Raw genomic sequence first — 16,863 nt, forward strand, 5'->3', positions numbered from 1 at the left:
AAGCTCAGCTCATATATATGGAAACACATTCATGGCAATGTCTGAAAGGAAATGCTTTTGACAAAAACTGCAGATTTTGTTTATTCCTATTTATGTCCAGAGATCGAGGATTCACCATGTAGAGTTCATTATGTACAAAGTTTAAGGATCCAGTGACCAAATTCATATTTATTTACTTTAAGACTCAATAAAATGTTCAATTTCAATTCAATTTAATCGGCTTATAAAGTGCCAAATCACAACAAAATCTAAATATACTAAAACAAATACATCACAATTGTACACATATCAAATTGTGGTATGTGTACAACTGTGACATATTTGTTTTAGTACATTTAGTCATGGACATGAATATTGTTATTTTGATATGAAACAGGATAACAAATGACCTGCCAGTGGTTTTATATTTGATTTCATTAGTGTGTTTCAGTTGAAATTTACATTTTCAAGTATATGCAATGTTCATTTACATTTTCAAATAAAACTGTGCTTTTAAGCGGCTTTTGAATTCATTTTTGGGTTTCACATATACCATGCGATTAATCATGATTAATCACAGAAAGTCATTGAGTTAATGCGATTAAGATTTTTTATGTTTGCCCACCCCTAGAAATAACATGAAATCTGTTGTAACTAGGAAACATCACAGTGCTATAGGAACAATAGGGTATCAAGGCAGATTTTCATGGTATGCTACGCTAATTTGCAGGCTGCTAAGTAATACCAGACATCATGATTTAAAACTATAACTCTTAGTTACAGCACTGAACGGATGGCACACACCTTTTTTACCTTTTAGGTTACAAACAAGTTATTATCAGGACCACGAGTAGTCGACCTTACAGTTAAAACTTGAAGGACTGTCCATCACACACTGATTGACTCTCCTCTCTGGAACTCAGCACATCTGCTCTCAAAAACAACAACAAAAAAAGACACCCTGGGTCACACCACTTGTCCCACCCATTTTTTGAGGGAACAACTTAGATTGGGTGTTAATTTTGTAAAAACCCAACAGCAATACTTAAACAGACTGACTGACATTAAATTGGTAACAGGTTAGATTGCACGGCTGATTACACAGACTTTTAGATCAAACAAACTTTTCTCCTAAATTATAAATCTTAAAAGACCATTGCACATTTTTACAAATATGTAACTATTAACTTTTAAACAGTGCATATGTTATTTATGCTATTTGCCAATACACATTTTAATCAGTTTGAGTATTATGAACTTTTGGTGTGGCCTACAAATATTTACGTACATGCTGTGTAACTGATTTTATGCATTGTAATCTGAATAATTTTAAACAGGGCTACATAAATCCAAATTGCGCAGCTCCTCCGCCACCAGATAGGACTCATCCAGCACACTGACCATGCGTGCACAGTGGGGCAGACCTGGCCTGGCTGCAGAGCTGTGTGGTTGGAGGCTGCTGGACTCGCTCGACTGCTTCCAGTCATGCGGTTCCTCTCCGATCATATAAAAGGAAGCGTGTGTCATGAACCCCTCACAAGTTGTCTCATATTTTGTGCACATTCTGAGTCACAGAGACTATATTCAGAAGAGTGCAAGAATTTTAGAGAGAAAATTCAAACATGGGAGTGATTCCTTGCGGCTCATGGGAGGGGATAGCGACATCCCACCAACATCGCACAAAATTTTGCAAAATCCCTTGCTGATCTCATTTTCCAGCTGTTGCACCCCAGTGAGATACTACCATAACCAGTAGAAGAACAAATTAAACTGTAAATAATTTATTTTGCTGGTTAAAACCAGGTGACTCACCACAGTCTGTCTTTTGTTCTTGTCAAAGATGAAACAACATCCATTTTGTGTGTTGCTGCAGCAGTTAAAAAAAAGATTTCACTTTTGGTGGCAAATGCCATGAAATTCCTCACGTTCACACCAAAAAGATGGAGAGCAGGTAGGTTAGAAGAAATACCACTGTAATACCTCTAAGTGCCTCACACGTGCCTCTAATGAGGCACAACTGACCTGGTCCAAACCTCCAGACCTCCCACACTTGGTCCCTTTAAAGTGTGGGTTTTCAATTGACAGCATCCATTCAAGATGATGGTGTGCGCTGGTGGGCGCATCCGTGCACCAGGCTGCTGTTCCCCTGTGTTCCAGAGTCATTAAATGCAGCAGTTCTGCGTGTTCATCCAGCTCTCTGTGACCAAAACAAAACAAAAAAGACAACACAATGAGGTGGTCACTTTAATTATATACACTCAAAACTGTGTGGATCACTTCCCCCAAAAAACAAAACACATCCATAGACCAGCTAGAACCAAACCACGCAGTCCTGGACAGTCGCCTCTGCACTTCTTCTCGCTGGCTTTATTTTGACACCGATGATCCAACTTTTAACTTTGTGTTCGTCCATTGTCTGCAAAATCGCTCTTTTGCACGCTGGTGTTCTGTGTAAATGCTCGTCTTGAGTGTGAGTCATTGCGTTCATCTGATCCATTATAACAAGATGTTAAATCTATCATACTTTTACAGGTACTTATAAAGAAGGAATAAACATGCAACTGTTTTACCAAGCTATTACAACATTACAAATAATTTTCTTTTAGGCTGTTCCAAATATGTTCTCCACCTCAGCGCACGAGACACAGAGAGGAAAAAAGCTGCAAATCAAATGTCCTTCTTGATTCCAGAAGTGATTAGAGGTGTTTTCAACATCCAAACTGACAGAAAATGATTAATCCACCACAAAATAATTATTTTATATACAACATTCGGCGCACAAAGCAGGTCGGATTGTAGCCAAAATAGCCTGTCCAAAAATAGCCTGTCCTGTACTTGTAGCTGCCAGGCACTTGGATAATGGGCTTTTAACAGCCTCTTCCTCACAACAAACATGCCTCTAAAATCCTCGTTTGTCCTCTAAGTACCGATACAAAGTGCCCCATGCTGTTGTTGCTAAATTTTGAACTTCTTCAAATTAGTGCCACGCTCAGAGATGAACCTTGTTAGCTGAATATTCTGCCTTTAAGAGCCACTATTCTCCCACGTTCATACCAAAAAACATGCTACATGGCTCATTATTCATGCTTCATTATTCGGTGGAACCAGGGCTTAACCGAGTATTGTCAAATTCAGCCGTGTATGTACGATTCCTATTACAAGATTGTTTTTGTGCATGGGTTGGTATGGTTAGACCTTACTTGTGTGAAGCGCCTTGAGGCAACTTTATTGTGATTTGGTGCTCGTATAAATTAAATAAATTGAAATGGGCAGAACTGTACTTACATGTTTTCCTCACACTTTTCCGAAAAGCTCAAATGACTCTGTTAATGTCTCAACACTGTCTTGTGTTGAAGAGTGCAACATGCTTTTCATGGGTTTCATGTTGCGTAGGAGGACCAGATGGACACTTCTGCTCAAAGAACAGTAGATCCTGATGACTGCATATTCTACCCACTTGTCCACTTTCACCTACTGTTACACAACATTACTATCTGATTTACTCATATTAAATCCAGTTATTCTTGTGGATCATAATTTGTCCTATCGTCACAAATTTTGTGAACGTGTTTCAAACTTATCTGATTGCACACAGTATTGTACAACACTACTAATTACAGCCGAGGTCACGCCGTGATTGGGCATCCAATTGTTTGTATTTATTTATTATTTGTGCCAAAAAAAATGTAGACAATGAAAAAGACCCGAAAGCAAACAAAATCCTAAAAAGAAGTTGCTTTGTGTGCACATTTGCACCTCTTCTCCTACCTCTGTGCTTTGTGCTTTGTTTTGGCATAGAATTACCAAACAGATGCTCGCAGCAGGTTTCAGTGCCAAGAAATTCCCAACCTGTCAGAGTTCTGCTTGCTCTGGCTGCTGTGCTTCCACCAAAATAATGTCCACAATCATACCAATAAAACCCGTTTCAGTCTTTACAGTGTGACACTTTCCTCTATAAATTATATTATACTTGTCTCTTATTAGTTTTTTGAATATGTTTTTCTGTGTTGCTTTAAATTTGAAGTGGAAACCACCGGCACGTCCAAACGTTATTGCCTTAAGATAAATGTTGAAGGCTGAATATGGCAGTGTGTGTGTTTGCCTGGAGGCCACAAATGTGTTTATGTGTCACAGAGGCTTCATGCTGTGCCACAGATCAGTTATTATCCAGCTCTGCTGCCATCAGGAGACTCCATTAATTGGCTGTAAGCAAACAGGACTTTATTTATATTTACTGAGACTAATTTACTATGGTCACAGACTGAGCACAGCTGGTGTTGTTTGTATGACTCACTTGCTGAGATATTGCACTGAAATCACCTTCACCACGCTAGTCGAAGAAATAAAAATAGCAATTAAACAAATATAAGTGGTGTTTCCTAAGACTTTGTTGTATAAATGAATAAGTAAATGATATCACAAAGTGCAAATGCTTTTTGGAGCCAGTCAGGAGTCCCTCTGTTCTCAATGTATGGATGTTCAACCAGTACTTCTTCTACATCATGTACTGAGGTGCAAGATTTTGGTAAATCCTTGACAAATCATGTCCTACCTGTTATGAGCATCCTCACCATCCAAAAAATGTCAGTTCAGTTTATTTGTACAGTGCCGAACGACCACATAGTTGCACAAAGGTGCAAAACACCTGCAAACTTTAAACCTTCTCCATCCCACGAGGAAGCATGTTGTCAACAGAGATAAGTACAAAATAAATGAAAGGGGTTTTTTTTGTAACAGAATTGTCAGAACATGCAGCGATATAAATGGTTTAACTCTTCAACTGTACACACTTCACTGTTCACTATGATAGATGGCTTAAGGATATCAAGGACGCAAAGACCAAAAGCCCAGCTAAATAGTAAATCAGTGTTTTTCATTGATGACAGATCAGTCATTGAATTAGGACATTACTCAGTTTTCACCCCAACCCCCCTGTCCACAAACAGGTTGGTCATTGACCCCATAGAGTATTTGTTCAAGTAGCTTAGTGTGACCGGTAGTTGCATTTTAAAGTTAAGTGATCTCTCGGCTATGAAGCTGACAAATTATCAACCAATCACAGCAGAGTATCTTTACTGTTTCCTAAGAACATAATCTTCAGTTAACTATTGTGGATTAGTTTTTTTTTTTTTTTAATCAAAATTTTGTGCAACACAGCAGTTATAAATGTCCATGCTAGGTGACATTTCCCAAGATAACTTTTGGCTACATTGCTCTTATTAATGCCTTGGAAAAAACCAAATGATCCGCACAGCCACAGCACTCCCAGACAAAAAAAAAAACGCCAAAAAATAAATGTAACATTTCAGGTGGACGCCCTTTGTCAGACCTTCGCCAGCACTGTGGCTGTGCGGATCATTTGGTTTTTCTCTGTGATATTGTTTTTGGTCCTAAACACCTTTTAATTGTGCCTTGGATGTGCGTGTCTCCATTGCATTATCTTACTAATGCCGTCCCTAAAAACTTAGTTATGATACTAGATGCCATAACAACCCAAAAATACACTGACAGTATATTCTAAAGGAACTATATATTTTGGCTTCTGCCATTTTCTTTGGGGTCAGCATAGCATGTATGTTTATTTAAAGTTTTACTTTGGAGGTCCTTCCAGATGCAACTCAGATGTGCAAGCAGAATCGCCTTGAACTGGGGGCCGTCACATTGGGATTCAAGCTGACATAATATGCTGTCAAAATACTTTTTTTATTTGTGTTCACTGGTTATTTTATCCTGCATTGTAAAAAGGCAATAAAATGACACAATGCATAGAGGCAAAAAAAAAGTATCTTTTACGTATCCTTTGTCACCAGTAGGGACACAAATTTAGAAAACGCTTCTGTGGGTCGTGTGAGAGTATGCACAGTTGAAGCCTTTTGGTCCAGTCACACGGCACTTAAAGGGTAACGAAGCCCTAACAAAACAAGGTATCTGGACTTTTGTTGACTTTCGTTGGCATCATTTAACCTTCGCTCAGCTTTGTTCCTGCAGCGGTCGCTTCATCAGGATTTTTAAACTGTCGAAAAATTTGAATGAAGGGCAACAAAAACCTCAATTTGTACGTATTTCATTTTGCTGTCGTTCTTGACGTTTTTTAATCGTTTGCTTAGTTTTTGTAACGTTTGACTTCGTTAGACCAGCTGAATGTTTTCACACAGTGCTGCTGCGTTCATGTACCGTCAGAAACAACACGGCAAACAGCCTGTTTGCTTGGATTTTTTTTTTTTTATCTGGGTGGGGGGGCATCTTCAATGGGCTCAGCTACCTTATATAGGCCAGAATTAATCTTTTGTGTGGATACAATTAATTATTTTGCCACAAGCAACTGCAAAAGAGGTGTCATTTCCCACGGTACTTGAATGCAGCATCAGCGGCAGCAGCAGCTTCTGCATGTGCTTATTATTTTTTATTAAATGTAACAATATGAGTGTAGGATTGTCAATCCAACCCTTCTGTACATGTGGCAACGGGTAGATAATTTAAATGATTATATAAAGAGCTGTTCTGGAAGACAGAATTCATGTTGTGGACCAGCTGCAGCTGCTTGAAATAACCGCACGTGAGTCAATGTGCGGTGTTCACACGGACTGATCAATTTAATGCTCTGATATATTCAATCATCTTTACACTTATATTTATTCCCTCTTTTGACACTTTTCTTTTATAAATCAATATAAATGGCTTAGAATATAATCCAGTGATACAGCAGTGACCACGGCACACCATTTTTTGTTTTTTTTTGTTTTATTGGAGCAAGACGGAGCGCGCAGCGTGTCGTCAGACAGTGTGGATTCTGATGATGGAGATGATCCCTCTTTTGTTCTTCTTTAATATTTATTTCATTCATTTAAAAGAAAAACAGAAAAGCAAAAAACAAAGCACCTCAATACCAGAATGAAAAGGAGCAGAAAGAAGAACAAGTCTTATGATTTCTTCCCCTTTTAACAATACAATCTTTCAATATCCAGCATCATAGTCAACATTATTTAACAGATTGCATTTCTTTAACTTGTCACATACCACTGACCCATTTCATAATTATGACCATTAATTAATAGATTATATCTCTGACAGGTTACATTTAAACTTAAGACACTCCAAACATTATTAACAGATTACCTTTTTTTTTTTTTTACTTTCTTGCAGCCTGCTGACTTATTTCACAGTTTCATTCTTATTTAATACATCTAATTTAATACATTTTTAAAATAATTTAAGTGACCTTAATTCTTTAATTTCTTTATTAAGATTGTTCCATAATTTGACACCATTTACTGCAATACTCCTTTCCTTTACTTTGGTTCTAAATCTTGTTTTTTTAAAGACTTCTCTTCCTTTCAATTTATAACTACTTACTCTTTTTTCAAACATATTTTGAATGTTTGTTGGTAAAGTACTTTTATTAACTTGGTACATTGTTTGTAATATTTTCAAATCGACTAAATCATGAAATTTAAGTACCCTATACTTAATAAACAATGGATTAGATGGATCTCTAAAACCACTGTTACTAATCACTTTTAAAGCTCTTTTCTGCAAAATAAATAAAGGTTGTATATAGGTTGTATATGTTGATCCCCAGATTTCTACACAATAAGTTAAATATGGGACAATCAATGAATTGTACAATGTTAATAAACCATAACTATTTAATGAATATTTTACTTTATGCAAAACAGCAATGGCTTTCGCTATTTTTCCTTTTATGTAATTTATGTGTGAGTTCCATGTAAGATCTTCATCAATCATGACTCCTAAAAATTTTGTTTCTTTTACCCTTTGTATATCCATTCCATCTATTTGTAATGACACATTTTTTTTGCTCTATTATTAAACAATATAAAATTTGTCTTATTAATATTTAGTGACAATCTGTTTATATCAAACCAATGTTTAACTTTTTCCAACTCTGTATTTATCACTTGTGCTACTTCCTGTATATCTGATCCAGAGTAAAACAGTGTTGTATCATCAGCAAATAAAATGCTGCCAAGCACATTGGATACTTTCACAAAATCATTGATATACAAAATAAACAGTTTTTGTCCAAGTACCGATCCTTGTGGTACTCCATAAATAATGTTACACAATTCTGATTTGGTATTATTTGAACAAACTGTTTTCTATTTTCTAAGTAGCTTTTTACCCACTGATGTGCAACACCTCTTATTCCATATTGTTGTAACTTGTGAAGCAATCTTGAGTGGTCTGTAACATCAAAAGCCTTTTTCAGGTCGATAAAAATACTTACAAAATAATCCTTATTATCTATTGTTGTTGATATTTTCTCTATTAGTTCCATAATTGCCATAGCTGTTGAATGTTTTGTTCTAAATCCATACTGAGCATTATTTAAAATATGATGTTTCTCAATAAATTTATCCAATCTTGTCACAAAAACTTTTTCCATAATTTTAGAAAACTGTGGAAGCAATGATACTGGCCTGTAATTAGAAAAATTATGTTTGTCTCCATTTTTATATAATGGGACTACCTTAGCAATTTTCATTTCATCTGGAAAAATCCCAGTTGACAGAGACAGATTACAAATATAAGTAAATGGTTCAATAACAATTTCTATTATACTTTTTACAGTCATCATGTCTAAATCTTCATGGTCAGTTGATCTTTTGCTTACACAGTTTTTTACAATATTTCTTATTTCATCTTTTTCCACATTGTCCAGGAAAATACTATTGACTGTATTTACCAATGTACATAATTTATCTTCTATTATTGGTTTATTTCCCACCAGACCTGATCCTACATTTGAAAAATAATCATTAAACCCATTTGCAACTTCTTTTATATCATATATCTCTTTATTTTCCTTAACAAAGTAATTTGGAATAGTTGCTTTCGCTCCATCACTATCAATCACACTTTTTATAATTCCCCATGTTACCCTCATATTATCTTTACTCTTATTTAGTTGTTTACTGTAATAATCTTTTTTTTTGTTTCCTAATTATTATTAATAGTTTATTTTTATATTTTTTGTATTTATGTTTTGATTCCTTTGTTTGCAATTTTAAAAAGCACCTGTATAAATAGTTTTTCTTTGCACAAGCATTTTTTATTCCCTTTGTCAGCCATGGTTTATTTACTCTTTTCTTACTAATTTAAATTAATTTACAATTTTTATTGTATGATTTCATCAATATTTTCATAAATGAGTTATATGCTACATTAACATCACTGACATAAACGTCTTCCCAATTTTGATTTTTAAGGTCATATTTTAATGCCTCTAAGGCTTTTACTGACTTATCTCTTTTAAAGTTTATAACAGTTTTTTTGTTGTACCTATTTTTATATTTAAATATTGAAAAAATTGGTAAATGATCGCTAATATCTGTCATGAATATCCCTTTCTTGATAATTTCATCTGTTCTGTTTGTAAATATATTATCTATTACCGTTGCACTTTGCGATGTAATTCTGGTTGGTTTTGTTATCAAGGGGAATAACCCCAAACTATACATTGAATTCACAAAATCACTTAATCTTTGGCAACTGGAGCTTTCTATGTTAATGTTAAAGTCCCCACACATAAAAAGCGTTTTGTTTTTAATTTGATGGAATAATTCAATTATTTTATCTGTAAATTTCACAACACAAGAATCTGGTGCTCTGTATACACAACTGATTAGAATATTCTTAGATGTTTCATGTACAAGTTCCACTGTTACAATTTCTATGACATCATTCATAATTGTCATTTCTTCAACAATTGTACACATCAGATCTGTTTTTGTATACAGAGCAATACCACTGCCTTTTTTATATCTTCTGTTTACAAAATACAGCTCATATCCCTCCATTTGAACTTCATCCATGAGATCATCTTTAAGCCAAGATTCAGTGATTGCAACAATACTAAATCTGTTTTTAAACTGATTTAAATAATCTTTTATTTGTGACATTTTACAATACAAGCTTCAGCTGTTTATATGTATGAGTAACAGGGTTTCTTCTGCAATTTTTTTCACTATTCAGCTGTTTTACCTTATAATACTCACAACCAATTGTTTTTAAGTCAAATATACTTTCATCAATATTAGTGTCTATGTCATATATTTTATCATCTGTTTCCATGTTTGATCTGATTTTTTGTTGGTCCAATTACCAACAGACGTCATATTTGATTGTCTGTTCAGGTCTGTATTTCGTAAGGTCCTCCATGTTTTTGATTTGTATACCATTTGTTCCTTCTTTTACTCTAATCCACACCCTACAATTCCAGACCCATGTAGCAACAATATGTTTCTGTTTTCTTAGTAGTCTTGCTTCCCTAGCAATATCTGCATTTTTTTTCATTAGATGCTCATTTATATAGACACTCGTGTTGGGGAAAGTGTAGTGACACGGACCCACAACAGGGGGCGCAAATGAACGGTCAATAGATGAGCCAAAAGGTAACAATGTAATGTTGTGAATGTGCACAACGATGATACAGACAATCACAGAATCTGACAGCAGTCAATACACCAAGGTGATGTGTGGGCAGGCTCGAGGATAGGAGACGTCTGTCCTGAGAAGAGCCGGAACCACACGATTTCCACCGCCACAGAACCCGGAGAATACTGGAGCCGCCAAGTCCCGAATTCCCAGGTGATCACCGTCCCCGACTGTCGGATCTGGTACTGCTGGCGAGGAGCACAAACAGTGAGATGTGGGTGTGTGCACACCCAGTAACAAAAACAGTCAGAAGGTGGAAAGTCACCTGCACCTCTAATCACACACACGTGCAGCTCCTGTCTAACCACTTATCTGGTTGGGGTGTGAAGCGAAGCCGTCGCTGATCACACCAAACGCCAATCCCACAGATAAGGTAACACTTACAGGAAAACGGCTGCAAAGAAGTTCAGACTATTAGTCAGTGTTTTCAGTTTAGCAGAGAATTACCTTCACAGGTAGATCATATCTTGGCAGCGAGGTGGAGATGACATCCGGCTTTTATGGAGTGATGAAATGAAGATAGGTGACAGCTGTCATGAGTTGATGTGTGACAGCTGTCACTCCCGGTTGTGTCCGTGGCGGCAGCGCCCTCTCGTGCCTGAAGCCCGCACTTCAGGCAGGGCGCCCTCTGGTGGTGGGCCAGCAGTACCTCCTCTTCTGGCGGCCCACACAACAACTCGTTCCTTTCAAATTCTTTGCCTGTCTTAATAACTCATTTTTATATTTTCTGCTTGTAAATCATATAACAATGTTAGATAGTTTATTTTTTCTATCTTTAGTTGGAATAGTATAACAGTCTGATATCGTGTCTTGATGGATGACAGCACCTTTTTGATATAAAAAGTTTGTAACTTGTTGTTCCAATGATTGTCGTTTTTCAGGTGGTGCATTCTCCCCACTAGCTCCACCAGAATCCACCACCCTTGCATATGTCCGATGTTTTGTTTCTAGTCCAGATATTATAACATCATCTTTTCTAGTGAATTGTTCAAGTTCATCTACACGTTGCTCAAGTTTCTTAATGATCTTGTCCTTCTCTTTAACCAGATTTTGGAATTCTTTAATCTCCACCATCAGTTTGTCTAAATTAGACATGTCTTTTGATATACGGTTTAATGAGGTCTTTATCTCCTCTATATCTTATAGGAGTTTATCTGTTTTCCTGGATGGTGCCATGCTGACTATCGTGGCTCAGTATGGCCACTATTGATTACAAAAACAATTCTCACCAGTAGCCTCCACCACCACAGGTCCGGTAGTCGTACACCAACCCTCTCCGTTGCCAACCTCGTTCACATCCGCCCCCAGCCACGGTCGTAGCTACCGCTAGCCACAGATGTAGCCATAGGCAGCCTCAGATGTAATCGCCTCCAGTCTCAGATGTTGCCGCCGCCGCCAGCCCCGGATGTAGCCGACGCTAGCCACGGATGTAGCCGCTGCTAGCCTCAGATGTAGCCGATGCCGCGGGCCTGAATATATCGCCCTCACTGATGCCGCGGGCCTGAATATATCGCCCTCACTGATGCCGCGGGCCTGGATGAACCGCCTACACTGATGCCGCGGGCCTAGATGAACCGCCTACACTGATGCCGCAGACCTGGATGAACCGCCTCCACTGATGCTGCGGGCCTGGATGAACCACCTCCGCCAATGCCACGGGCCTCGATGAACTGCCGATGCCGCGGGCCCGGACGAGCCACCTCCGCCGATACCACAGGCCTGAATGTAGCCGCTGCTAGCCGCGGATGTAGCCGCCGTTAGCCTCGGATATAGCCAACACCGCGGGCCTGGATGTATCACCCCCACCAACGCCGCAGGCCTGGATGAACCGCCTCCGCCGATGCCGCGGGTCCGGACGAACCACCTCCGCCGACACCGCGGGCCTGGATGAACCACCTCCGCTGATACCGCGGGCCTGGATGAACCGCCTCTGAGCCATCTATCGCTGTTGGAGTGACGCTGCCACAAGTGATGCTGACGCTGGTCCTTATCCAGAACCTGCTTTGGTTCTGGATAAGGAACCAAAGCAGGTGGGTCCACTGACGTGTGCACAGATCTCCACAGCTTCTGTTTGCAGTTTCTCCAGGACTCTGCGCTATGAGCTCCATCCCAGCACCGAGTCCTGGAACTCAGAGATGCAGACACACACTGGTCCAGCTGTGGCTCCAAGCACGTTTCGTTTAAAGCATCGAGATCAACGTTAGCTTTGGTTTCGTTTCCTTTCTCTTTCGTCCCTTTTGCACTCCTGAGTCGCAGGCTGTTCGGTGATAAAGCTCTGTCGTCCAGCTTGTCTCAACGAATTGTGACTTTATTTTTTTCCCTTCATTCAGAAATTGTCATGTGCCGTGTGACTGGGCCATTACAGACTGAAGGACTTGTAGCCTGTTTTAGATTTCCAGTGAAGTGTAATGATCATTTCTAAAAGGTCCAGCTTGTATTTGTTGAAATAATGATGAATTTTGAGGTATTCTTTGGCTCATTGACCTTTAGTAAAAGTCAGCTTCTGTCTGACTGTATAACATTTGCATCCATCCAGTGTTTCCTGCACCAATCACTGCCACAGCCCCAAAGCACAGTACCCCCACCCCTCTGCTTAACAGGTAGCAAGGTGCTCAAAAGTAAAAAAAAGAAAAAAAAAAAGAATGAATGAAATGAAATGTCTCATACGCCCAGGGGAGCCCAAACCATGATAAAAAAAACAATAAAAGCCTGTTCATAGTATTATAAATATAATATAATATAATTATAACGAGGAAGCAGAAACAAACAGAACAGCAGCGTCAACTCGTTTCTCAGGGTAATTACAGCAGGGCTAAAAACTGAACGGAACCGGGTTCTGTCAATTTAAGATGGGACTGTTGCCAAAATTTAAAATTTTATATTTAATCGCTGACTGATGCCTTTAGGGGAGGTGATGGTCAAGTGGTTAAGTGTTGGGCTTGAGACCAGAGGATCCTCAGTTCAAATCCCAGCCTGACCGGGCCCTTGGGCAAGGTCCTTAATCCCCTAGTTGTTCCTGGTGTGTAGTGAGCGCCTTGCATGGCAGCACCTTGACATCGGGGTAAATGTGAAGCATTGTTGTAAAGCGCTTTGAGCGTCTGATGCAGATGGAAAAGCGCTATATAAATGCAGTCCATCTACCATGTTATGGTTATGTTTACTCAGTGGTCTTGGTCGTGTTTTCGCCCTTTAATTTTTGACATTTATTTTTATTTGGGTAGATTGCAGACCTGAAGTGCTTCGTCCAGTCGGAGCAGGCGATACAGCGCCCTCCAAAAGTATTCAACCCCTTGGTATTTCACACATTTTATTTTGTTTATGCCATTTCAAATACAAAAACTAAATCCAACTTCTTGATATAATAATTTGGTAAATGATCTTCCTTAAACTCAAACTCGAAGCAGATCTCTACAACTCAATATAAAATACCGTATTTTCCGGACTATAAGTCGCACTTTTTTACATGTTTTGGCCGGGGGTGCGACCTATACTCCGGTGCGACTTATAAATGAAAAATATACCGGTAGGATCTCAATTAATTTACTGTAACAAAACAATTTTACGTGACAGAGTCGATCTATGTTTTAAAATGGCCACCAGAAAAGGAAATGCAATGCATCATGGACACTGTAGTATGGCGGCCGTCCTATAAGTCACGCTGGTCGCGATAACCAATCAGAGAACAGAACGTTGGGCGCGTATTCCTCACCTCACCCACAGCGTGTGAAGCTGACGAATACGGTGCTTGCTGTTATTCCGGCATGGCGAACAAAACAGCTTCAACCCTTGGATATCAGTGTGAGCAGAGTGTTTAAGTTGACGCTGAGAGCTGCGTGGGAGCACCGGGTGAGTGACGGCGGAGGATTAGTGTGTGCACTTGGAAGGAGCTGGCGTCGAAGATTGTGAATAGTGTTTGAAGCAGACGAACATGGTGTTTATTCCGGGACGGCTAACAAAACAGCTTCAACCCTTGGATATCAGTGTGAGCAGAGTTGACGCTGAGAGCTGCATGGGAGCACTGAGCGACGGCGGAGGATTAGCGTCTGCACTTGGAAGGAGCTGGATCGACAACGCTGGGTGGTTATGAGCTGCGCAGGTAGGTGCTGCATGGTTCGGCTCGCAATGTGGTCCGCAAAATACAAACATATCTGTAGGTAAAGGCAGCTCACGAGAGGGCACTCAAGGCTTGTGTGACTGTTCCTGCGACTTCTGACTACCATAGAAAAATAAAAATTTCAACGTTACTGATAACTTAACAAGACAACGGAGAAGGCCCGAAAAAATGCCACCAAAAAGAAAATCATACTCTGCAGATTGTAAGTTACGACTGGTGAAATATGCATCTGAAAACGGTAGCCGTCACAATATTATCATCTGAACTTTTCATGTTAAGTTAACATACCTGTATGTCGATGGGACTTATAGTCCAGTGCAACTTATTTATGGTTTATTTTTCTTTATAATGATAAAGTGGCTGGTGCGACTTATACTCCGGTGTGACTTATTTATGGTTTATTTTTCTTTATAATGGATAAAGTGGCTGGTGCGACTTATACTCCGGTGCGACTTATAGTCCGGAAAATACGGTAGTTAAAAAAATTAATTAAAAGGGACCAAATACTTTTGGAGGGTACTGTGCGTAAAACTACTTTCTGGGAATTTAATGGTGTGCTCTTGTAATAGTCAAACTTATAACCACAATTCCCCCCCCGGCCCCCTTCATCACTTATGATTGTTCTTTTTTTTAGATCATTTGTTTTCTTTTGACATTTTTTCTCTCCTTTCTAAGATTTAAAATGTTTTCCTGATATTTTTGTGTTGACATGACGTATTTTGATGTAAAGCACTCTGGACTATAGTCCTTGTATGAAAGGTACTATGCACGTGTTATTACTCTTCTTATTGTTGTTGTTCATATTAATATGCAATATATTATTAATGCTATATATATTATTAATAGATCACTTTTGTCTGTGCTCTGCTGAACCTGTTGGTTTAGGACTTTGACTCACAGCTGACCTCAGGAATGTTAAAACAAGATGTATTCATTTTGACTGTTAGAGTTCAGGTTGTGTCTCTTTTCCATGGACTTGTGTGTGTTTCTGCTCAGAGACAGAGGGCCCACTGAGCCAGAAAGTGAATGTGTCAGGAAAGAACACCCCTGTGATAAATGAGCTCTGAAGCTGTGCGCCTGCTCACACACACACACACACACCCTCATCCGGACCCGATAACCTCCTCAGTGTAACAGCTCTGCTCTGATTTAAACGTTTTCTGATTCCAAATGACATTTCCAGTCTGCCTGCTCTTTGAGAGGAATCTATACCTTCTGATATGTTGTTTTGGTTTGTGTGTTTCATGTGAGGTGTGAGAGTTTAATTAGGACTATGGATTATTGTTTTCTGGCAGATAAACATTATTTAGATGTCACTGCTCAGTCTGAAGGGCTGTTTCAGCTTTTGTATTGATGATAATATACAGAAAAGAAAAATATATCGACAGCGTGTCTGGAAAAGATGTCAGAACAAACACAGAAATGTCGTTTTTTAAATAACACTTCATTGATGTGGTGTTGAACGGGAGGCCTAATCATGCTGTCTGTCTCTTTTTAGGGGAGTGGGCTGCATCTTCATTGAAATGATCCAAGGAGTGGCTGCCTTTCCTGGGATGAAGGACATCCAGGACCAGCTGGAGAGGATATTCCTGGTGAGTCACAGATGCGGTTCTGGCATCGTGTGTGTGTGTGTGTGTGTGTGTGTGTGTGTGTGTGTGTGTGTGTGTGTGTGTGTGTGTGTGTGTGTGTGTGTGTGTGTGTGTGTGTGTGTGTGTGTGTGTGTGTGTGTGTGTGTGTGTGTGTGTGTTGGGGGGTGGAAAACCCCTCATGCCACATCACATATCAATCAGCACTGCAGAAACATTTCAGCTTTGTACAAGGAATGTTGAGCAGGTGGCAACAATAATTTTCGTTCAAGAAGTAAAATCAGTCTGAGTCAGTTCCTGAAATGCCTGATGCTTGAAGCCTCTTTAAACTGTGTTTATTTCAGTGTATACACAGAAGAACAGTCACACACTGAGCACTGAATAATGCAAAGTCTCAGCTGGTGGCTGAGATCATAAACAGTTTCTACAAATGAAAGGGGGCATATTCACTTTTACTGGAATGGATCCCTTTGTAAATTCAGTGTAATGTACATTTCCACAGCATTAATTCCATCAGTGCAATAACATGATTGTGTCATAATTTTCGCTCTGTTGCTGAATGTTTTACATTTCTGCACAAATACACTTTTATTTGTATTTATAATTAAAACTTTTTGTTTGTTTGTTCAATGTTAAGTGCAACTGTAAAGTCAGCAATATGATTTTTACGTGAGGCTATCAAATATGGCTGTTGGGTATTGCAAAGGCTTTTCATCCGTCCGTCCA

The 16,863-nt window shown here is 39.0% G+C and overlaps 1 protein-coding gene across 3 annotated transcripts in view; it reads left to right on the forward strand.

Annotated features, from left to right (window-relative positions):
- Positions 1-16,863, forward strand: part of cdk14 (cyclin-dependent kinase 14) — a 715,009-nt gene that overhangs the window by 395,513 nt on the left and 302,633 nt on the right. For all 3 annotated transcript variants that reach the window (XM_034173976.1, XM_034173975.1, XM_034173977.1), the window contains one exon: positions 16,050-16,143. In XM_034173976.1, coding sequence (XP_034029867.1) covers positions 16,050-16,143 — 94 coding nt within the window. The remainder of the gene's footprint in view (positions 1-16,049; positions 16,144-16,863) is intronic.

Source organism: Thalassophryne amazonica, chromosome 7, assembly GCF_902500255.1.
Source record: "Thalassophryne amazonica chromosome 7, fThaAma1.1, whole genome shotgun sequence".
Classification (NCBI taxonomy): Eukaryota; Metazoa; Chordata; class Actinopteri; order Batrachoidiformes; family Batrachoididae; genus Thalassophryne; species Thalassophryne amazonica.